General features: G+C 38.2%; 1 protein-coding gene across 4 annotated transcripts in view; it reads left to right on the forward strand.

Moving 5' to 3' along the window:
* Window positions 1-23,967, forward strand: part of CNTN4 (contactin 4) — a gene marked incomplete at both ends in the record, with an annotated part of 493,058 nt that overhangs the window by 287,347 nt on the left and 181,744 nt on the right. For all 4 annotated transcript variants that reach the window (XM_082664454.1, XM_082664456.1, XM_082664455.1 and 1 more), the window contains one exon: window positions 16,603-16,800. In XM_082664454.1, the coding sequence (XP_082520580.1) occupies window positions 16,603-16,800 (198 nt within the window). The remainder of the gene's footprint in view (window positions 1-16,602; window positions 16,801-23,967) is intronic.

A 23,967-nucleotide genomic window follows, 5' to 3' on the forward strand; every position in this document is an offset into this window, starting at 1 on the left:
TCTGGCCATTGTAGTCCACTCAAGCTGTGCTGTGGCCTTCCTAGTTTGACCACAGTGAGCAGGCTGGACCATTCCCTGTTACAATCACGCAAAGCTCTGATATTGATTCTGTGTCGTTTCAGCACCACCTCCACCTTCATCTCGTCAAAGTACTCAGGTTGGCTTGCGTTTATGGTCTCCAGTACCATTCTCATGCTAACAAAAGCACGCAACTAAGGGTCTCTCCCGTATCTTGATTTGTCTTTCCTTCTAGATACCAAAGCAGAGCTCACAAGCTAAATTGCCTACTGAGTACTATGGGCCTGGTGTACACTAGGGATTGGTAGAGACTGTGGCAAACAGAAGACTGCTTGCTTGCTTCCAAGTGGGAAGCTGGTGCTCAGCTCTGCCAGTTGTTTCCCTGATAAAATGAGAGCCTAATGTAGTCAGCCTTTTAAAGGAGTGTTTCTCCAAGTGTGGTCTCCAGACCAGCACCACCAGCATCACCTGGGAGCCTGTTAGACATGCAGATTCTCGGTCCCCATCCCAACGTCCTGAATCAGGAACTCGGGGGGTGGGACCCAGCATTCTATGTAGTAACAAGCCCTTCTGTTAATTCTGGAGCTCACTCTAGTTGGGGACCCACTAGTGCACCCCCCTGATTCCTCTCGAAGCCTGATATTTAAGAACTGTGTTTGAGTTTCAAGAAAACCCTAATTATCTAGATGTCTACTTGATTTTCAGTGTTTTCAAAACAGTTTTAGCCATAAAAGGCACACACACTTTTGTAAGCTAAATCCGTTTCATGTGCTATCACTTTCCTGCCTCCACTCAAGAGTCTGAGTATGCTAACAGAGAGGATGCTATTCTGTCTAAAAATTATAGGGCTTCTCCCCTTGGAGTATAAAAGTTTGCTGACTCCAGGCCTAGGCAGTATTTCTCAGATTTTTTACTGATCCATTTCTGAGAGCGAAGGAGAGTCAGCATCTGCCCCCTGGGAATCTGGGAGCATATCCTAAAGCAATCCACTGCAAAGTACAGATTTTGTTGAAGTTTTTCCTTTAAATTTGTGTGAGTTTTATACCTGTTCCATCATATACTCATTTCTGGCTTTTTGTCAGAACAATGTGTTAAATTACCTTCAAGTTAAATTCCTGAACTTCCACCTAAAAATGTTTAAAGAAAATTTATACTCCAGAAAAATGTCCAATTTCCCAATAAAATAGAGACAAAAAAAACAAGAAGTCACCCATAAAATGGGGGAAATCGTGAGCCATACACAAGAGCAATATTCAAGAGCTGTATACATGACTAGAAAATACTCTCTTTCCATCTTACTTCCCATACCTCCACTGCCACATCTGAGTGAGTAAAGAGCATGTACTAAAAATCACTGAACTCAGTGAGTGGTCAGGAGGCTTAGTCAGGAGGCTTATTTTTAGAAATGCTTGCCACGAGTTTGGATGAGTTTTAGCACTGGGTCTTATCTAATCCTTGCCTCACATGGTCACCATTTCATTTCCCCTAAATCACTTTTGCAAAGATGGTAAAAAGGTTTGACTTCATGTGCCAACATCAATTGATTGGAGCTAACAGCCTGAAGCGCTGCGTTGCGGATTGTGAATCTGTGTCTGGCATAGTCAATTTTCAGTGTCTGCCATGAGAGAAGGCATGGCATCTGCTGGTCCAAGTGATACATATATGCCGTCCCTACTCCACTCAGCACTAATGAATAATGCAAAACAGTGTCTGAACCCTGGGAGGTCCTGCTTGATGATGGGTTCCTTGTTTAAACCCAGTTCTCTGGGACACAGAGCATCTATAACAGGGGTCCTTTCAGCCACAGCCATGATTTCAGCAACCTAAGTTGTCAAGGGCTGTGGCCATTATCATATGTGTTAAACACCCATAAGTCCATCTTCTAATTAACAGAGGTACAATATGTGTCCTATTCCAGCCCTTCAATTTCAACTTGTCTCAGACACCTCCCCTCCACTCCTATTTCCCAAGATGCTATTCAAATATACTTATATTGATCATTTAGTGTCTTAGTATTAGAGGTGTCATCCAGAGGCTTCAGCTTTCAGAAATCAGAAGTCTATCGGTCACCCCCTCTTGGGATATCACTTCAGTATAGAAAAGCACACTCTTTCCTTTGACTCTCCCACTACCTGTTTATGGTGCATAATCACTAGGGCCACTTTGCGTTTAAGGTTCCTCGCTGAGTTCTTTTTTTTTTTTCTGGAATTAATGAGATTACTTACAATTTATAATGTCTTCCTTCTCCTCAGGTCAGAGGAAGACAAATGACTTATCGATCAGTTTACAAGCAAAAACAAACAAAGCAAAACAAAAATAGCAGAATCTTTAAAAAATTGACTTAAATTAACATAGTTGATGTCCAGCTAGCAGGACAGGTGTTCTTTTTATTATCCCTGTTTTTCAGATGAGAAAACTTATAAGTAGAAATTACTTTCTAGCTGAGAAGCACTGAAACCAAGACTCAGTCTATGTTGCTTGACACCAAATTCAGGGATCTTTCCACTGGGTTATGCTCTCTGCCCCTTTGCCCACACAGACTACCCACTGATGGTGATCCCTGTCTTTCTAGCTGCTCTCCATTCCAGCCCTGAGCTCCATGCTTTTGTAAATGGTTAATGCCAGGTAAATATTTGGCCAAAAAGTAAACCAATGACTGCATTCTCAAAACCTGTTTCATTTGTAGAATCATTTAAAATACATTTTATCACATCTACTTGCTTAGAATCATATCTTAGTTGAAATTTAACCTCACAAGACTGTGCAAAAAGTAGGAGAGGTGCGTATAAATCTATCTAAAGATCAGGAGCTCTCGTGCTGTTGAAACAACTGTCAAAGCCCAAAATGGTTGCAATGCAAGGACTAGAATCCAGGTCTCCTGACTATCAAGTCAGTTATCCTTCTACACAGCACAGCTTAACTCAAATATAAGTGCGTATGCCTGTTTGTGTGTGTGTGTGTGTGTGTGTGTGTGTGTGTATAAAAGTTCTAGTTCTTGACCTGCCAATAAACTACCTGTGTGAATCTTAGCAAGTTACTGGGTCTCTTTGGATCCCACTTTCTTTATTTGTCAAAATAGGGTGTTGGATTTGATGGTGTGCTTATAAAATCATGGGATTTTAATGCTGCAAGATACTTAGAGGTCATCTAATTCTACTCTTTAAATTTACAGATAAAGAAAAGTGATCTCTTCTAGCCCCAGATTAAATCCTGAGAGGAACATATGGCTTGCTAACAGAACCAGCTCATCTGAATATTGCAACTACCCCATCATCCCATTTCTGCCCACTTATCATGTGCCTGTCATCCAGGCATGTAATTTCTCTAGGCCTCAGCTTCCTGATCTGTAAAATCACAGGGGTTGGATTTAGGTCCCTTTCAAATTTAAAACTGAGGATTAAGAACGGTATCTTCGAAAACTGACATCTTTGCTACCCCTTGGGATATGACTCAGAATGTCGTGCAACATAATATAACTCTAGAAAGAAATTAGGCAGCATCAAGGTGAAGTTAAGAGCATTCATCTTGAGGACTCTGATCAGAGGGTAAACTTGCTCATTGAAAATTCCTTGATTGATGTCTTCTTTTAAAAATAATAAACATCCTTCGCTGTTGGCCCAAAGATATGGAAAAAGGAACCAATTAAGAGGGTGATGTTTCATAGTTAATTTCCTATAGACTTACATGCTACGAGTTAGAAAACCATCCCTAGGTCCTTCTGCCTTAATAGCTATCACATTCTAACCAGTCTCAGTATTTTTCAGTTGAGCATCAGAAACCTCACAATCTATTAAATACTGCATTCCAAGTATCTGTTTACTCAGTTGATAAAAATTGCCAATGGGACAGGAACTGTCTGTCACTTCCAGAGCAATTAGTGTGTGAAAACTTATCAAAAGAAATCTGTCAAGTTTGAACAAGTATAAATATTGCATGAAAGTCCCTAAGGAAATCAGATGGAGTGGGATACATTTTTGCAGCACATGAGCATTTATTTTGTTTTATTTACTTGGCTTTATTTTTTCAGAATGTGGATAGCATTTCATGTAACCCAGTGAATTAATGTTCTGCTCTGATAAAAATAGACTGGTTCTTAGGGGAGAACTGTGTTGTCTCATGAGTAATATAACAATACTAACTCCTTGCTTTCAAACTCCAAAAGCTTTTACTACTTTGGGAGGGAGCATTGGAATGGGAGTGTAGGTAGAAGGACTAAGATGTAGTCTGTTTTGCCACTTTCTGACTCTCCAGTCTTACCTTTTCTAGGCCTCAGAATTGTCATATTTTTTGTTTGGTTGTTGTTGGCTTTTTGCTTTGTTAAAAAACACTTTTCTTTTTTTGGCCACCCTGTGTGGTTTGCAGGATCTTAGTTCCCTGACCAGAGATCGAACCTGGGCCCTCAGCAGTGAAAGCGCTGAGTCTTAACCACTGGACTGCTAGGGAATTCCCTTTTTTTTTCTTTCTTTAATAATATTTAAGCTATGGTTAAAATCATGAAAAGCCTACAGGCATATAGGCAAGAATTGAAAAGGTATTCCGAACAATAGCTATCATTATGTTGAGGTAATGGAATTGCTAGGGAGTTTTGTTTTAAGATTTTATAAATTCAGTTTGTTTTTTACTTTTTAATGCCCTTCACCCATTTCTCCTACTACCTCACCCCCTGCCTCTGGCAACTACCAATCTGTTCTTCATATATATAAACTTGGTTTGTTGCTTTGTGTTTTAGATTCCACATATAACTAAGATCATGTGATAATCATCTTTCTTTCTTTGACTTATTTCGCTTAGCATAATACTCTCAAGGTCTATCCATGTTGTCCCAAATGGCAAGATTTAATCCTTTTTTAATGGCTGAATTATATTCTATTCTCTGTATATGTGTGTGTGTGTGTGTGTGTGTCTGTGTGTGTGTGTATTTATATTTATACATGATTTGTTTATCCATTCATCCACCAGTGGACACTTAGGTTGTTTCTATGCCTGACTATTGTAAATAATGCTGCAGTGAGCATGGGGGAGCAGATATCTTTTCAAGTTAGTGTTTTAGTTTTCTTGACGTAAGTACCCAGAAGTGGGATTGCTGGATCATATGGAAGTTCTATTTTTAATTTTTTGAAGACCCTCCATACTGTGTTCCATAGTGGTTGCACCAATTTATATTCCCACCAACAGTGCACAAGGGTTCCCTTTTCTCCACACCCTCTCCAATGCATGTTATTTCTTGTCCTTTTGATAATAGCCATTCTAACAGGTATGAGATAATAGCTCATCGTGATTTTCATTTGCATCTTCCTGATGATTAACGACGTTGAGCATCTTTTTATGTGCCTGTTGGCCATCAGTATGTCTTCTATGGAAAAATACTTGTTCAGATCTGCCCTTTTTTTTTTTTTAACATTTTTATTAGATTATAATTGCTTTACAATGGTGTGTTACTTTCAGCTTTATAACAAAGTGAATCAGCTATACACATACATATATCCCCATATCTCCTCCCTCTTACGTCTCTCTCCGACCCTCACTATCCCACCCCTCTAGGTGGACACAAAGCACCGAGCTGATCTCCCTGTGCTATGCGGCTGCTTCCCACTAGCTATCTGTTTTACATTTGGTAGTGTATATATGTCCATGCCACTCTCTCATTTTGTCCCAGCTTACCCTTCCCCCTGCCCGTGTCCTCAAGTACATTCTCTACGTCTGTGTCTTTATTCCTGTCCTGCCCCTAGGTTCTTCAGAACCTTTTTTTTTAATTCCATATATATATGTTAGCATATGGAATTTGTTTTTCTCTTTCTGACTTACTTCACTCTGTATGACAGTCTCTAGGTCCATCCACTCATGACAAATAACTCAATTTCGTTTCTTTTTATGGCTGAGTAATATTCCATTGTATATATGTGCCACATCTTCTTTATCCATTCATCTGTTGATGGACACTTAGGTTGCTTCCATGTCCTGGCTGATGTAAATGGAGCTGCAGTGAACATTGTGGTACATGACTCTTTCTGAATTATGGTTTTCTCACGGTATATGCCCAGTAGTGGGATTCCTGGGTTGTATGGTAGTTCCATTTTTAGTTTTTTAAGGAACCTCCATACTGTTCTCCATAGTGGCTATATCAGTTTACATTCCTGGCAACAGTGCAAGAGGATTCCCTTTTCTCCACACACTCTCCAGCATTTATTGTTTATACATTTTTTGATGATGGCCATTCTGACCTGTGTGAGGTGATACCTCATTGTAGTTTTTTTTCTTTTTTTTTTTGAATTTTATTTTATTTTTTTTATACAGCATGTTCTTATTAGTCATCAGTTTTATACACATGAGTGTATACATGTCAATCCGAATCGCCCAATGCATCACACCACCACCCCCTTGGCTTTCCCCCCATGGTGTCCGTACGTTTGTTCTCTACATCTGTGTCTCAACTTCTGCCCTGCAAACCAGTTCATCTGTACCATTATTCTAGGTTCCACATACATGCGTTAACATACGATATTTGCTTTTCTCTTTCTGACTTACTTCACTCTGTATGACAGTCTCTAGATCCATCCACGTCTCAACAAATGACCCAATTTCATTCCTTTTTATGGCTGAGTAATATTCCATTGTATATATGTGCTGCATCTTCTTTATCCATTCATCTGTTGATGAGCACTTAGGTTGCTTCCATGACCTAGCTATTGTAAATAGTGCTGTGGTGAACGTTGGGGTGCATGTGTATTTTTGAATTATGGTTTTCTCTGGGTATATGCCCAGAAGTGGGATTGCTGGATCATATGGAAATTCTACTTTTAGTTTTTTAAGAAACCTCCATACTGTTCTCCACAGTGGCTGTATCAATTTACATTCCCACCAACAGTGCAAGAGGGTTCCCTTTTCTCCACACCCTCTCCAGCATTTGTTGTTTGTAGATTTTCTGATGATGCCCATTCTGACTGGTGTGAGGTGATACCTCATTGTAGTTTTGATTTGCATTTCTCTGCTAATTAGTGATGTTGAGCATCCTTTCATGTGTTTGTTGGCAATCTGTATGTCTTCTTTGGAGAAATGTCTATTTAGGTGTTCTGCCCATTTTTGGATTGGGTTGTTTGTTTCTTTAATATTGAGGAGCATGAACTGTTTATATATATTGGAGATTAATCCTTTGTCCATTGATTCGTTTGCAAATATTTTCTCCCATTCTGAGGGTTGTCTTTTCATCTTGTTTATGGTTTCCTTTGCTATGCAAAAGCTTTTAAGTTTCATTAGGTCCCATTTCTTTATTTTTGTTTTTATTTCCATTACTCTAGGAGATGGATCAAAAAAGATCTTGCTGTGATTTATGTCATAGAGTGTTCTGCCTGTGTTTTCCTCTAAGAGTTTCATAGTGTCTGGCCTTACATTTAGGTCTTTAATCCATTTTGAGTTTATTTTTGTGTATGGTGTTAGGGAGTGTTCTAATTTCATTCTATTACATGTAGCTGTCCAGTTTTCGAAGCATCACTTACTGAAGAGACTGTCTTTTCTCCATTGTATATCTTTGCCTCCTTTGTCATAGATTAGTTGACCATAGGTGCGTGCGTTTGCCTCTGGCCTTTCTGTCTTGTTCCATTGATCTATGTTTCTGTTTTTGTGCCAGTACCATATTGTCTTGATTACTGTAGCTTTGTAGTATAGTCTGAAGTCAATGAGTCTGATTCCTCCAGCTCCTTTTTTTTTCCCTCAAGACTGCTTCGGCTATTCGGGGTCTTTTGTGTCTCCATACAAATTTTAAGATTTTTTGTTCTAGTTCCATAAAAAATGCCATTGGTAATTTGTTGGGGATTGCATTGAATCAGTAGATTGCTTTGGGTAGTATAGTCATTTTCACAATATTGATTCTTCCAATCCAAGAACACGGTATATCTCTCCATTTGTGTGTATCATCTTAATTTCTTTCATCAGTGTCTTATAGTTTTCTGCATACAGGTCTTTTGTCTCCTTAGGTAGATTTATTCCTAGGTATTTTATTCTTTTTGTTGCAATGGTAAATGGGAGTGTTTCCTTAATTTCCTTTTCAGACTTTTCATCATTACTGTATAGGAATTCAAGAGATTTCTGTGTATTAATTTTGTATGCTACTACTTTACCAAATTCATTGATTAGCTGTAGTACTTTTCTAGTAGCATCTTTAGGATTCTCTATGAGGATTTTTGCATCTATGTTCATCATTGATATTGGCCTATACTCTTCTTTCTTTGGGACATCTTTGTCTCGTTTTTGGTATCAGGGTGATGGTGGCCTCGTAGAATGAGTTTGGGAGTGTTCCTCCCTCTGCTATATTTTGGAAGAGTTTGAGAAGGATAGGTGTTAGCTCTTCTCTAAATGTTTGATAGAATTCGCCTGTGAAGCCATCTGGTCCTGAGCTTTTGTTTGTTGGAAGATTTTTAATCACAGTCTCAATTTCAGTGCTTGTGATTGGTCTGTTTATATTTTCTATTTCTTCCTGGTTCAGTCTCGGAAGGTGGTGCTTTTCTAAGAATTTGTCCATGTATTCCAGGTTGTCCATTTTATTGGCATAGAGTTGCTTGTAGTAATCTCTCATGATCCTTTGTATTTCTTCCGTGTCAGTTGTTACTTCTCCTTTTTCATTTCTAATTCTATTGATTTGAGTCTTCTCCCTTTTTTTCTTGGTGAGTCTGGCTAATAGTTTATCAATTTTGTTTATCCTCTTAAAGAACCAGCTTTTAGTTTTATTGATCTTTGCTATCGTTTCTTTCATTTCCTTTTCATTTATTTCTGATCTGATCTTTATGATTTCTTTCCTTCTGCTAACTTTGGGGTTTTTTTGTTCTTCTTTCTCTAATTGCTTTAGGTGTAAGATTAGGTTGTTTATTTGAGATGTTTCTTGTTTCTTGAGGTAGGATTGTATTGCTATAAACTTCCCATTAGAACTGCTTTGCTTCGTCCCATAGCTTTTGGGTCATTGTGTTTTCATTGTCACTTGTTTCTAGGTATTTTTTGATTTCCTCTTTGATTTCTTCAGTGATCTCTTGGGTATTTATTAGTGTATTGTTTAGCCTCCATGTGTTAGTATTTTTTACAGTTTTTTTCCTGTAATTGATATCTAGTCTCATAGTGTTGTGGTTGGAAAGGATACTTGATATGATTTCAATTTTCTTAAATTTACTAAGGCTTGATTTGTGACCTAAGAGGTGATCTATCCTGGAGGATGTTCCATGAGCACTTGAGAAGAAAGTGTATTCTGTTGTTTTTGCATGGAATGTCCTATAAATATCAATTAAGTCCATCTTGTTTAATGTATCATTTAAAGCTTGTGTTTCCTTATTTATTTTCATTTTGGATGATCTGTCCATTGGTAAAAATGGGGTGTTAAAGTCCCCTACTATGATTGTGATACTGTCGATTTCCCTTTTGTGGCCGTTAGCATTTACCTTATGTATTGAGGTGCTCCTATGTTGGGTGCATAAATATTTACAATTGTGCTGTCTTCTCTTTGGATTGATCCCTTCATCATTATGTAGTGTCCTTCATTGTCTCTTGTAATAGTCTTTATTTTAAGGTCTATTTTTTCTGATAAGAGAATTGCTACTCCAGCTTTCTTTTGATTTCCATTTGCATGGAATGTCTTTTTCCATCCCCTCACTTTCAGTCTGTATGTGTCCTTAGGTCTGAATTGGTCTCTTGTAGCAGCATATATATGGGTCTTGTTTTTGTATTCATTCAGCCAGTCTGTGTCTTTTAGTTGGAGCATTTAATCCATTTACATTTAAGGTTATGATTGATAAGAATGTTGCTATTCCCATTTTCTTAATTGTTTTGGGTTTGTTATTTTAGGTCTTTTCCTTCTCTTGTGTCTCCTGCCTAGAGAAGTCTTTAGCATTTGTTGTAAAGCTGGTTTGGTGGTGCTGAATTCTCTTAGCATTTGCTTGTCTGTAAGGTTTTAATTTCTCCATCGAATCTGAATGAGATCCTTGCTGGGTAGAGTAATATTGGTTGTAGGTTCTTCCCTTTCATCACTTTAGATTTGTCCTGCCACACCCTTCTGGCTTGCAGAGTTTCTGCTGAGAAATTAGCTGTAAACCTTATGGAGATTCCCTTGTATGTTATTTGTTGCTTTTCCCTTGCTGCTTTTAATGTTTTTTCTTTGTATTTAATTTTTGATAGTTTGGTTAATATGTGTCTTGACATGTTTCTCGTTGGATTTATCCTCTTTGGGACTCGCTGTGCTTCCTGAACTTGATTGACTATTTCCTTTCCCATATTAGGGAAATTTTCAACTATAATCTCTTGAAATAATTTCTCAGTCCCTTTCTTTTTCTCTTCTTCTGGGATCCCTATAATTCGAATATTGGTGCATTTAATGTAGTCCCAGAAGTCTCTGAGACTGTCCTCAATTCTTTTCTTTCTTTTTTTATTCTGCTCTGTAGAAGTTATTTCCACTATTTTATCTTCCAGGTCACTTATCCGTTCTTCTGCCTCAGTTATTCTGCTATTGATTCCTTCTAGAGAATTTTTAATTTCACTTATTGTGTTGTTCATCATTGTTTGTTTGTTCTTTGGTTCTTCTAGGTCCTTGTTAAATGTTTCTTGCATTTTGTCTATTGTATTTCCAAGATTTTGAATCATCTTTACTATCATTACTCTGAATTCTTTTTCAGGTAGACTGCCTATTTCCTCTTCATTTGTTTGGTCTGGTGGGTTTTTACCTTTCTCCTTCATCTGCTGTATATTTCTCTGTCTTCTCATTTTGCTTATCTTACTGTGTTTGGGGTCTTCTTTTTGCAGGCTGCAGGTTCTTAGTTCCTGTTGTTTTTGGCGTCTTCCCCCAGTGGGTATGGTTGGTTCCATGGGTTGTGTACACTTCCTGGTGGAGGGGACTAGTGCCTGTGTTCTGGTGGATGAGGCTGCATCTTGTCTTTCTGGTGGGCAGGACCGCATCTGGTGGTGTGTTTTGGGGTGTCTGTGACCTATTATGGTTTTAGGCAGCCTCTCTGTGAATGGGTGGGGTTGTGTTCCTTTCTTGCTATTTTTTTATCATGGGATGTCCAGCACTGTAGCTTGCTGGTTGTTGAGCGGAGCTTCGTCTTAGCGTTGAGATGGAGATCTCTGGGAGAGCTATCGCCATTTGATATTACATGGCTCCAGGAGGTCTCTGGTGGACCAGTGTTCTGAACTCAGCTCTCCAACCTAAGAGGAGCAGGCCTGACAGCCAGCCCGAGCACCAAGACCCTGTCAGCCACATGGCTGTAGTGTTGGAGGGTCTCCTGCAGAGGCAGGGCATGGCTGTTGCTCACTGCAGGGACAAGGACACTGGCTGCAGAAGTTCTGGGAAGTACTCCTGGGTGTGAGCCCTCCCATAGTCCACCATTAGCCCCACCGAAGAGCTGGGTGTCAGAATGGGAGAAATTATTTGCAAATGAAGCAACTGACAAAGGATTAATCTCCAAAATTTACAAGCAGCTCATGCAGCTCAGTATCAAAAAACAACCCAATCCAAAAATGGGCAGAACACCTAAATAGACATTTCTTGAAAGAAAATATACAGATCGCCAACAAACACATGAAAGAATGCTCAACATCATTAATCATTAGAGAAATGCAAATCAAAACTACAATGAAATATCACCTCTCACCAGTCAGAATGGCCATCATCAAAAAATGCACAAACAATAAATGCTGAAGAGCGTGTGGAGAAAAAGGGACCCTGTTGCACTGTTGGTGGGAATGTAAATTGATAGAGTCACTATGGAGAACAGTACGGAGGTTCCTTAAAAAACTAAAAATAGAACTACCATACGACCCAGCAGTCCCACTACTGGGCATATACCCTGAGAAAACCATAATTCAAAATATTCATGTAGCACAATGTTCATTGTAGCTCTGTTTACAATAGCCAGGATATGGAAGCAACCTAAGCGTCCATCGACAGATGAATGGATAAAGAAGATGTGATACATATATACAATAGAATATTACTCAGCCATAAAAAGAAACAAAATTGAATTATTTGTAGTGAGGTGGATGAACCTAGAGACTGTCATACAGAGTGAAATAAGTCAGAAAGAGAAAAACAAATACCGTATGCTAACACATGTATATGGAGTCTAAAAAAAAAAAAAAAGAGAGAGAAAAAATGGTCATGAAGAACCTAGGGCCAGGACGGGAATAAAGACACAGACCTACTAGAGAATGGACTTGAGGACACAGGGAGGGGGAAGGGTAAGCTGGGACAGAGTGAGAGAGTGGCATGGACATTTATACACTACCAAATGTAAAACCGAAAGCTAGTGGGAAGCAGCAACATAGCACAGGGAGATCAGCTTGGTGCTTTGTGGCCACCTAGAGGGGTGGGATAGGGAGGGTGGGAGTGAGGGAGATGCAGGAGAGAAGAGACATGGGGATGTATGTGTATGTATAGCTGATTCACTTTGTTATAAAGCAGAAACTAACACACCATTTTAAAGCAATTATAGCCCAATAAAGAGTTAAAAAAAAGTAAAAAGAGCCGGGTAGGCTCCAGTGCTGAGTCGCCTCGGGCCAAACAGCCAACAGGGAGCTTCTGCCCATTTTTAGTCAGATTTTTTTTTTTTGCTGCTTCGTTGTAGTTCTTTATATTTTTTGGATATTAACCACCTTATCAGATATATGATTTGTAAATGTTTTCTTCCATTCAGTAGGTTGCCTTTTCAATTTATTGATGGTTTCATTCACTGTGCAGAAGTTTTTTAGGTTGATGCAGTTCCACTTGTTTATTTTACCTTTTGCTTTTGATGTTATATTCGGAAAGTCATCTCTAAGCCCCATGTCAAGGAGCTTACTGCCTATTATTTCTTCTGGGAGTTTTATGGTTTCAGGTCTTACATTCAAATCTTTAATCCCCTTTGAGTTACGTTTTGTGTATGGTTCAAGGTAGTGTTCCAGTTTCATTCTTTTGCATGTGACTGTCCAGTTTTCCCAATGTCATTTACCAAATTATTGTTCTTTCCCTATGGTATATTCTTGGCTCCTTAGCAGTAAGTTTACTAACCATATATGTATAGGTTTATATCTGGACTCTCTATTCTCTTTCATTGATCTGTGTGTCTGTTTTTATGCTAATACCATACTGTTTTAATTACTGCAGCCTTGTAGTATAGTTTGAATTTAGTGAGTGTGATGCCTTCAGCTTTGTTCCTCTTTCATACCTGTAAAAAGAACAGATAAGACAAGTTATATGTTGTGTAATTTTTAGTCTTACTACATATTTCCCTGCTTTGATGTCTGCATTATCATTATATTGTATTACTCATGCTCCTTACTCATTGTTGTGGGCAAATAAAGATACAGTATTCCAGGTAGTGCTCTTTACTGTGAAGAAAAATAAATTAATATTATTTTTAGAGACTTTCTCCCTTCAAGGGGCTCAGCGTTCAGCTCAATGTGATCTCACCAGTGCACCAGCCAAGATTCTTTGGCTAACCTTTGCACTTTGGGGTTCAACAGTATTTTACAAAGGTTGCATGTTGAATTGATGTTAGTTACCATCCTTAGCACAATCCATTTGAGACTTGTCTTCAGAACTATGGTTTGTTCCTTTGTCTACAGCATTGGAAATGGTTACAGTGTTATATTACTGTTACAATTTCGGAAACTTATTGCAACTTTATTTCAACATTTTGTTGTTTTCTGTTGTTTATTGTAACTTAATGGCTTTCCCCAGAACTGAAGTAATACAGTTAATAATCTTTATATTATACTTACCATTTCTTGAATTGAAATCATTGCATTAGTTCAGGGTTTCCCAACCTAGGTTTTGTGACATCGTAATAATTTTTTAGAAAAACAGTGTGTGGGTGGAGGGGTTGGGAGGCAGTTCTATATCAAATAAGTTTGCATGGCTTACATACTCTAAGAAATTTGAGGAATGTTGGCATGTTAAAAACCTCTTGCAAGTCCTGAAAGGAAAAATTTTTAAATCAGTTAAACTTTACTTAATCCAGTGTTTCTTAAAGTCATTTGGTCATGTAACCTTTTTAAATTTGAGGTAGACGGGGGTGTAGAGAACTTCTATTAACAGGGAATTAATATTCCAAGGACCACAGTTTAGAAAATCCTGCAGAATATGTTTACGGTTGTTTGCATCTCCTACTAAAGCACTAAGTAACAAAATCAGTGAAACCAAAATAATTTAAATAGATCAACAGCATGTTCATTGACTTTTGTTCTTATATTTACTTTAAAAATGATTAACTTTTAATGATACAGATGTGCTTATGACTCAGAGAGCTTTCATGTAACTTGATCGTCACCACATATCCCTTTGATGGATTAAGAAATTGAAAGGGAGAGTGTTTAAATTTAAATGGCTTTCTTTATGGAATACAGGTTTGAGTTTTGGTTTTCTCGTCTTTTTTTTTTTTTTTTTTTTACTCCAATTAGGAAAATAACAAAGCAGATGTCTTTTTTCCTGATATGCGTGGTCCATACAACTTTCTAGTTACTAAACTGTCCTTCTCCTACAAAATTAAGAAAGCCTTGTGGCACTAGCCACTAACAACAGTTTTAAAAAATATCTTCAGGAAAAATATATATATATACAGTTTATATATGTGATTATAACTCTCTTTGGAGAAGTGTGTGTTAATTAATATTTTGCTGGTAAATTACTTTCTAATTTCTACCTTGTGACTTTGGATATGTTAATTTATTCTTAAAACTCTCTTATAGTTAATTAGGGGATAAGCAGTGTTCTCTTCATTGTTCATATGAGAAAATTGAGAAGCTCAGAGATTACTTTGTTTTCCTGAAACTCACATACCAAATTGAGAGAGGAGTACATTGCTGTGTGCTGTTTGTTAAATCTCCTGTATTTATGGGAAAATTGCTGTATCACATGGTACTTCTTCATGACCTATTAGAGGGGCTTTTCCTCCCCCAGATTTTAGTTTCTTGAGGAAGTAACTAGCTTTTTGGGAAGCACTTGTCTATTTACACTGAGTATCCTCTTGACATCAGCATGGGGTTATTTATAATTACATGCACATGTGTAAATAAAATGATTAGCTATTCTTATATAAACATAATTATCTCTCTCTAAAATAATGCATATGGAAATGTTATAATCCAGTGATAAAGGGAAAGAAATCTGCATGACCCCTCCTTTGTATGCAAACAGTGGGTTATTTAAGACAGAATATGTTTCCTGTTGCACATTCAGTTATTGAGGCCAGTTACAACTGGGGACTCATTGAAGTACTAAACAACAAGTGCCTTTTCCAATAGTTAGCATTCTCTATACAAAGCTGAGGTGACCTTTCTGCCATTTTCCAAGGACACTCCATACATTTGGAATTTAGGCCAGGATCATGTTAAAGAGCAGCATACAAGAACACAGCCAACCAGTTCTGAAACCTGAGACTCCCTTTGCCTCTAGTTGCTTCCTCTTCCTGCCTAAAATAACTTTTGAAAATAAAACAGGTCGTGTTGGCTAATCAGTGCCAGTGGGTACTATATCACTTCTCCAGCTTTGAACAAATCTGGGGATCACACTTTAAAGAGAGGAATCATGGAATGCCTGGAGCTAAAAAGTTTGGTTTCCTCAGAGCACAGTAGTTCACTGCAGCAAATCATTTAAACTCACTGTCATTTAGGTTTCTTTTCTGAAATTGAAAGCGTGGGCGGACGTGCTCGTTCACAAAACATTCACCTAGTTCTTAAGAAAAATTAGATCCTTCAAAGGAATATTTTCAGGTATGACTACCTATTACACTCATCCCACTGGCGTTCTGGGATGAGTGTTTGTGAGAAGGTCGCTCTTTGATGGCTACTTTATAGTCACTCCCTTACGTATGTAATAATATTTTCAGCTAATTTTCTAAAAATACAGATTTGCATTTATGGGACCAGGCAACCAGTCATTGTATGTTTAGTGAGTATTTGCTACAATATTAAATCCCCATCTCACTAAAATAGTGGGAAAGGAGTTCAACGTCACAAGTGAGAAAGGAGTAAGAATTTGCATCAAGAGTAAGAGGCATTGGGAAAAGACTGGATTGAGACTCAGAATTGTCTCTAATTAGGGCTGAGTTTAGATTCGTCACTTTGTTCCTCTGTGCCAAAGTTTCTCAGTTAATGGAAAACTATAAAATGTATTGGAAACCCGCAAAGTACTATGCAAGTATGTGGCACCGTGATGTACTATTATGATTATTATCTATCAATTGAAAGAAGTGATCTAAATAGTTTCCAGGGTATATCAAGATTGAAGACTCTCTGGGTCTGTAATTTGAGCATTAGCTCTGTAAGTAATTACATGGTGCTTGGCACATGGTTAGCAAACTATAAATGCTTACTTACTCCCTTGATTTAAAGAGATTGGACTTCTCTTAATCGGCTATCAGTGTACCTTCTAGTCATATAGGAATAAAATCTCACTGACTGATGGTAGGAAGACTATAAATGCTTTAAGGGACTGTAATTACTTCCTATTGATATTTAGCCCGCTGAAAAAGGACCATTGGGGAGGAATATGAATTTTTAACTTGACCAGTTCTTTCATGAGTACAGTAGAGTTCTTACAAAAGACATATTTGTAATGATGATTCCTTTTGCTTTCAGAGCTGAGCTATGCCTGGATTTTCAATGAATACCCTTCCTATCAGGATAATCGCCGCTTCGTTTCTCAAGAGACTGGGAATCTGTATATTGCCAAAGTAGAAAAATCAGATGTTGGAAATTATACCTGTGTGGTTACAAATACAGTAACAAACCAAAAGGTCCTGGGGCCACCCACACCGCTAATGTTGAGAAATGATGGTGAGTTTTCAAAGGGATTTTCGTAATTCTGCTTTTTGTGATCATAGGTTGAGTTCAGGAGGTTGTTATGTTATTGGCATGCAAAGCTTGACTGTGTCAATTAAATTTAAGAAAAGTTTAATGCTTTCTACATTCAGTATCTATATTTCCTACACTTACGTAAGAAAGAAACCCATGAATCCATTTTGGAAAACTAATTAGAAATCTAATTGCTAATCTCAACAGGAATGGAATGTGGATTTAGGTGACTATAAATAACAAAGGAATCTATTTCTTGTTTCTTTCCACTTAAATTGTGTACACAGGCAAAATGAAGTAGAAGGTTAAACAATTAGCTCATTAATCAATTCTATGTAATTTAGTATTCAGTGTCCAAAGAGAACTTCTAAATTATCCAAATAACTTCTGGATTTATGATACTGAAGACATAGTTCCAACCACAGTGAAATGCAAGAATGTCAAGTCTTATTTGAGATAGAAGTTTTAATTTCCCACACTTTGGTAAGAATATTTCAAGAAAATATATGAATTTCACTTTACTTACTCAGATGGATGGCATAACAGTATATGGTAATTCATCATGTGCGTTTTGAAGACAATCTTGCCGATTTGTATGCCAAATTCTAATAGCACCATGCCTTTTCCCCACCATGAGTCCTTGTACATTCACGATGAGTATTTATATGTATTCTGTTCCCTCTTCTTGAAATGCTCTTCCTTCTCTTGGTCTCTTGACTAATACTGGTCCTTCCCATTTCTTCAAATGTATTACTTTCTCCAGGAGGTCATGTCTGTGTGACCCCTCCCCCTCAACTATGCTGTATCGGGTGCCTTCTTAAACCACCTCTGCAGAGAAAGTCTGAGCATCCTTACAGCATAGACCAAGCTTGAATTTTTGAGCAAATAATGTAGATTTCAATCATTCATTTACTTATTCATGCATTTAACATATGTTCATTTAGCACTTGCTATGTGGCAGTCACTACTCTGGGCACCAGTGAACAAAAATCATAAGACCCCTTCTCATGGCATTTACATTGTTCAGAGGATACAGGTACAAACAACCAAACATAAACAAAACCCAAAATGCAGTATGTTAGATAGTAATAAATAAATGAGTATGATGAAACAGAGGTTCTGTGGGGCAGAATGTCTACTTTAGACAGGGTTGTCATGCAAAACCTTTCTGAAGGGATGACATGAGCTGACACCTGAATGATAAGAAGTCTGTCCTGTGAAGAACAGAGGGAGGAGCTTTCCAGGCTGAGTTAACATCACATGCAAAGGCCCTGAGGCCTAAAAATAAATCACTTGGCACGTTCAGAGAGCAAAGAGAATGTGAGCCTTATGGAGCATAGTGACCAGGGAAGAGGGTGGTTTGAGTTGAGGTTGGAGACTGTGTTTTGTTTCAAGTGAAACGAAAAGCCATTCGAGGGTTTTATGTAAGAGAGTTATGTATGTTTTTTTTAAAAGATTGCTTAGCTACTGTGTGAAAAATGGACTTTTAAAAAAGTGAGGGTCAAAACTGGAAGTCCAGTTAAAGACGGTTGCCGTAATTCACTCAGTAAACGGTGGCAGCTTGAACTACCGGGTGGCGGTGGAGAGGAGAGAAGGGGTTGGATTCAGGATATAGTTTGCAGTTTGCTGCCAGGACTTGCTGATGCATTGCATGTGGGAGGTGGTGAAAGAGAAAATCGAGGATGACACATAGGTTTCTGGCACAGCAGCTGGGTGGATGGGAATGCCATTTACTGAAATGGTTTTACTGAACAGGTCTACAAGGGAGAAATTCAGAATATTATTTTGGTCATTATTTATGAAGCCAAAAGCATGACTTCTCCCTTGGTAACAGAAAGAATTGTTTGTTTTGTGCTTCTTGGTCCATCTCTCTATCATAATATTCATCTGGTATATTCATATTTACTTGTCAGCCTACCCTCCCCCACCCCGCTGACACTGACATGTGATCAAGCACAGACCAGAGTTTTCATCCAGTTTGGTGCGAGGGTGCAACACAGTGCTTGCCACATGGCAAATGTTAAATGACTGTGTTGCATTAGGCTGAGTTCCATTAAATAAAACTGAACAATCTAATCAGTTTAGCGAGAAAGGTAGGCAAAGGATCGATTCTGTTAAAAAGCTATCAGTGCCGTCTCTCTAGATCTAAGGATAAAAAATCTGTTTCGAGATATGTGTTCCAGGGACATTCTGTACTGAATTATTTAAAAATACAGCCCCTCTGGCCTCTGCCCGTAATACGCTTATGCCAAAATGTCCGTTCAGTGGTGTTGTCCATTTTGGTATATCAAGGAAAAAATATAGTCAAATATTGACTTTGATGCACTAAGACACAGCCCAGGAGAAACATCACCCAGAGTTGCTGCTTCAGAGAGAAGGAACAAAAATTCAGGAACACGGGAAGTCCACAGTCTTCCTAGGTGACACAAGTTGGCCACAACTCTGCCTTCTGCTTGGCGTTTAGATTTATCTCGACTTGCTTAGTATATCTTCATAGAGATGACAAATGTGTTCTATTAGAATATTTTATCACAAAATTAGCAGACTAAGGATCTCATTCTTCAGCAATTAATGCCCATTCATTTCTAATTTCCATGAGAGCTGCATGGTGAAAATTCATAATATGTCTTTCCCATTTAGGCTGGAATACATAAAATGGCTGCTCAAACTGTATTACTAAGCACAAAAGAGATTATTTAATTAGCTCTTGTCTGGAGGTAAGAGAAAAGGGGAAAGATAAATCAAGAAGAGATTGCAAAATAAAAATGACATTCTTGTTAAAGTGTACACTGTGAGAGTAAAATCAATGAAATCATCGTTCTGCACAGTCTGGTATTTAGTGACTGTATATTAGAGTGCTAAGTGCAAGGTGAGCATAGAATTTGTACAAGCATCTCGATAACTGAAGCTCGCTCAAAATTTCATAGCCTCCTTCTGCCTCCAAAATGTGGGTAAGCAAGGCAATGGAGCTTTTTGCCTGCACTGAACTAATTGGCATGGCTGATCATTTCCCTTGCTAAGTGCAGGTGTAGCTTAAAGAGCTAGGTATCCTCAATATTCAGGTTATTTCTTTAGAGTTTCAACTAAGCAGTCTGGACTGTGACTGTTTCCAGCCCCAAAGGTTACAGTGAGTCAGAAGTGAACAGCAGACAACTCCCATCAGTCCATGTTCCTATCAGGAACCAAGGGCGATGTGCTCCATGTTGATCCCACTGACCCTCTTTAGCTCTCTCCCCCAACACACTGTGGTTCTGCGAGACCTTCATACTTGTTGTTGCCTTTTCCCCAGCTCTTCACATGGCTCACCCCTGCCTACATCTCAGATCATGACTGAAATGTAGGGCAGGGTGTTGAGGAGGTAAGCCAGGTTCCCTGGGTGGAATCCAGCCCCACCACTTATTAGCGACGTGACCTTGGACATCAGTTTAACCTCACCTCACGGTGTTCTCATCAGTCAAATGAGGACAGCAGTACCTACCTCAGAGGCTTACTCCGTGTGTGAAATTATAGGTAAACTGCTTTGAACAGTGACAACACAGCAGTACTGTTTTGTACATCAATAACTTCCCTACCTAAGATATGCTCCACAAATTATATTTTTAAAAAGCAGATTACAGAGTGAATGGATACTGTTATCCTTGTTTTGTAAAATGTATGTGGCAAATGACAGAGAAAGCTGGAATCCTACTCTCCAAAATGCTAACAGTGTTAAACTTTAAAGCAGTTAACTTTTAGTGGTAAAATGTTCCGTTCTTATTTTCTTTCTGCTTCTCTGTGTTTTCTCATTTTTCTTCAGTGATTAGAGATTTTCTTTTTGTTTTAGAAAAATGTTTGGTGAAAGGGATATTCACATTTTATTGGATCTAGAAGGCACTTAGAGATCACCCAATTTTACACCTTTATTCTTTGAGAAAGAAGGGAACTAAGGACCAGAGAAGTAAGTCAGGACAGCAGTGGGATCAAATTCTTAGTCTCCAGTTACCATGCTATTTAACTGAGGTTCAGAAAAGATTTTTTGGCCTCTGGATTTACATATTTACCTTATGATTTTGCAAATTTTATTTTGGGAATTCTCCTAAAAACTGTATGTTATTTGTAGTGTTCATCACGAGGAAGTACTATAAAACTGAGAGCTGGACAAATGTGAGAGAATTTTACATTGGAGTTAATATTTATTTATCTAGGTTTTTTTCCCACACTGCACGGCATGCGGGGTCTTAGTTCCCCAACCAGGGATCGAACCCGCGCCCACTGCAGTGGAAGTGCGGGGTCTTAACCACTGGACCTCCAGCGAAGTCCCTTATCTGGGTATTTTCAAATCTGCTTTGAAATGATAATAAAACTCATTATGTGGGAAAGTGCACCAGTTGCATTGGTACCGTGAAAGAAAGATTTAATTGAGAAAAATATATCATAATTATTTTTAGCACAGATACTAAAGTAGTCCGGGGATCAGTATTAACCCAGTTGCTGGTTATTGATGATAAGCTTGCTCCATTGTTTGCTTCCTCCACAGATTTCAAAGAATTGTACCTATATTTCCATAAACAAAGGTAATGGACCACCCATGGAGCATAACCAGGAGAGAAATCGTAGATTTAGATGATAATCATAATGGCTACTTTTTCTGTCTTTAGTTATTACCCCTGACTTGCTCTAAAATGGCTAAAGATAAAAAAAATTAGCAAAAATTAGGACAGTCTTGGGAAAATGAGATCAGGTCTGTGAGGTTGTTTATGTACTTTACATAAACAGGTATGTAACTGAGCATGAAAAATTACTGTTTGGCCTTTGCCTTTTTTCTGTGTTTTCCTTGAGACTGGCTGGGGATTGGTTGGGCAGTTCCTTAGTTTGCTTATTATAACCAAGACAAATGTTGAGCAGTTTACAGCCAGTGTGTGTCTGATGGTTCTTTGCTTTGCACATTGGTTGTTAAATATTTTTGAATATTACTGCTAATTAGAACTCTCAATAGAAGAGCTACTAGGGGACAGGAAAGAAAGGATTTATCCTATCTTAGAATTCACATTCTGCCTCTCTCTGTCTCTCTTTCGTTCCTCCATCCCCATATTTTTATGCGTTGATAAGCGTATATATGTAGGATGTGTGTGTATAAATATACATGTATTTATATACACTATATATATTGTCTTTGGAAGTTAAAATGCAAAATACTTTTCTGAATGTTTTTTATACTTCATTGTAAATTATCAAAAATTTGTATTCTCAATATAACAAAATAACTGACCATATTTTTCTAAATCCTGACCCATTTCCCCAAGCCTAATTTTATTTAGCCATAAAAACATTGAACAAGGTCAGCATTGAAGCATTTAATCTTCTCAACATAAATCAAATTTTAACCTACTGGACAAGAGACCACCTGATAACCCTAGCAGCCTAGAGTTTCAGAGCAGTCTAAGGTGGGACAGAAACGGACGTGCTGGACATAGGATTGAGAGTGTCCATCATCGGTGCCAACCAGCTTTGTCTTGTTTGCTGTGGCGTCACCTAGGATGCAGTAAAAGAAGGGTAGCACTAACAGTCAAGAAGAAATAAAAAGTCATAGGATTCTGAGGTGTAGTCCCAGGTCTACCACTAACTCATGTGAGACAAATCATGCCATTTCCTTGGTCCTCAGTTTTCTTAGCTATAAAAATGAGTGATTTATAATAAGTTATATCTAAGGGTCCTTCTAGTTGTTTTCTGAGTTGCCAGTCACAACTCTCTACCTTACTTTACTCCAGTCTCAGCATTTGCACAGGCCACATGATGTCAAATACAACTCACCACACAGATCCTGTTCGTTGGATCAGATTTCTTCTTAGTGCTAACAACCAATCCTAGTTGAATGCAAAACTAGGTACATTCACTCTTTCAGGCTATCACGGGTCATTTTGTGAACCTTCACCTCTGTGGCCATTGGATTTCCTAGTGGCTCAGAAGACTACATTCCCTTCAACGTTCCAAATTTAAGACCAAAGACTAAAAAAATAGAAAAGAGAAAGCTAGAATATTCTAGAATATTCTGGATTATCGATGGAGTGTAATGTATTCTTCATTATGATACTACCATCTGTTCATAGTAAAGTTTCCTAATATTGCCCCAAATTGGGTTAGATCCTCAAGTGAGCAGTAACAACCACAATGGGTCTTCTTGAATAGATCAACTTCAATTGTAGGCCATTTAATTAACCTAGCTGTCAGATTAAAAACCTAGGCATTAAGAGGATCTCTTTTTGATTGTAAACTTGATCTAAAACCTTTTTTTGATGATTTAGCCTTTAGACTGGCAAGGGTGAAACTTCTGCCTGGCAACAGGCAGAGATGTGCCCTTGGCTTGCACATAATTTTATATTACCTAAGATCTAGGGTTTGTCCCAAAACACGTTGCTTTATTTTACTCTCACTTCTGATTGCAACTTTTGTGTGGCTTTGTCACAGCGATCATGTCTTTCATTTAATTCTCTGACAACCTCACATTTGAGGATCTGTGGGCATAAAACTTGTTTTATGAGAAGAACATCTGAATGACTAAAGGATGTGAGATATTTTGCTAAACTGCCATTGCTAATCTGATTTAATAGTGTCTCAATGATCTGGATATTTTGAAACCTTGACAAGCTTAGGAACTTGTCAGTCAGCTTTAGACCTCTAGCATAGTCAGATTCGTTTCAGGTCCATGGGAGCCAAAAGGTCTTAGATGGTCATTTCACTATTCAGTTAGGAAGCATCTATTAGGTACCTGTTGTGTATAGTACACTGTAAAATAAAAAGATGTGATCAGAGCCCCTGGGAGCCTGCAGTTTTAGAGAACTCCAAATTCATGAAAGGTCTAAAGTTTCATCCTTATTGGAATTATTGAATTGAGTTCCAGGAAACAGATTTACAGATGGAGGGATTTGAAATGAAAGAGGACAGGAGAGGTGTCCAGCCTAGAATACAGATGACTTGGGCATTCATTTGATCATGCATTTAAGCAAGAAATGTTCATTGAGTGCTTGTTGTATACTTGCCACTAGGGATACAAAAGTCTTCTATGTCCTCATAGGTAATAGTCTAGCTTAGGAGCCTAATTACAACCTGAGGCAGGAGTGGAGCCAGACTGGGGAGGATGGAGAATTAAAGCAGGATTATTTAAGCTTCAGT

Source organism: Grampus griseus (genome assembly GCF_964374135.1).
Source record: "Grampus griseus genome assembly, chromosome: 10".
NCBI classification, from domain to species: domain Eukaryota; kingdom Metazoa; phylum Chordata; class Mammalia; order Artiodactyla; family Delphinidae; genus Grampus; species Grampus griseus.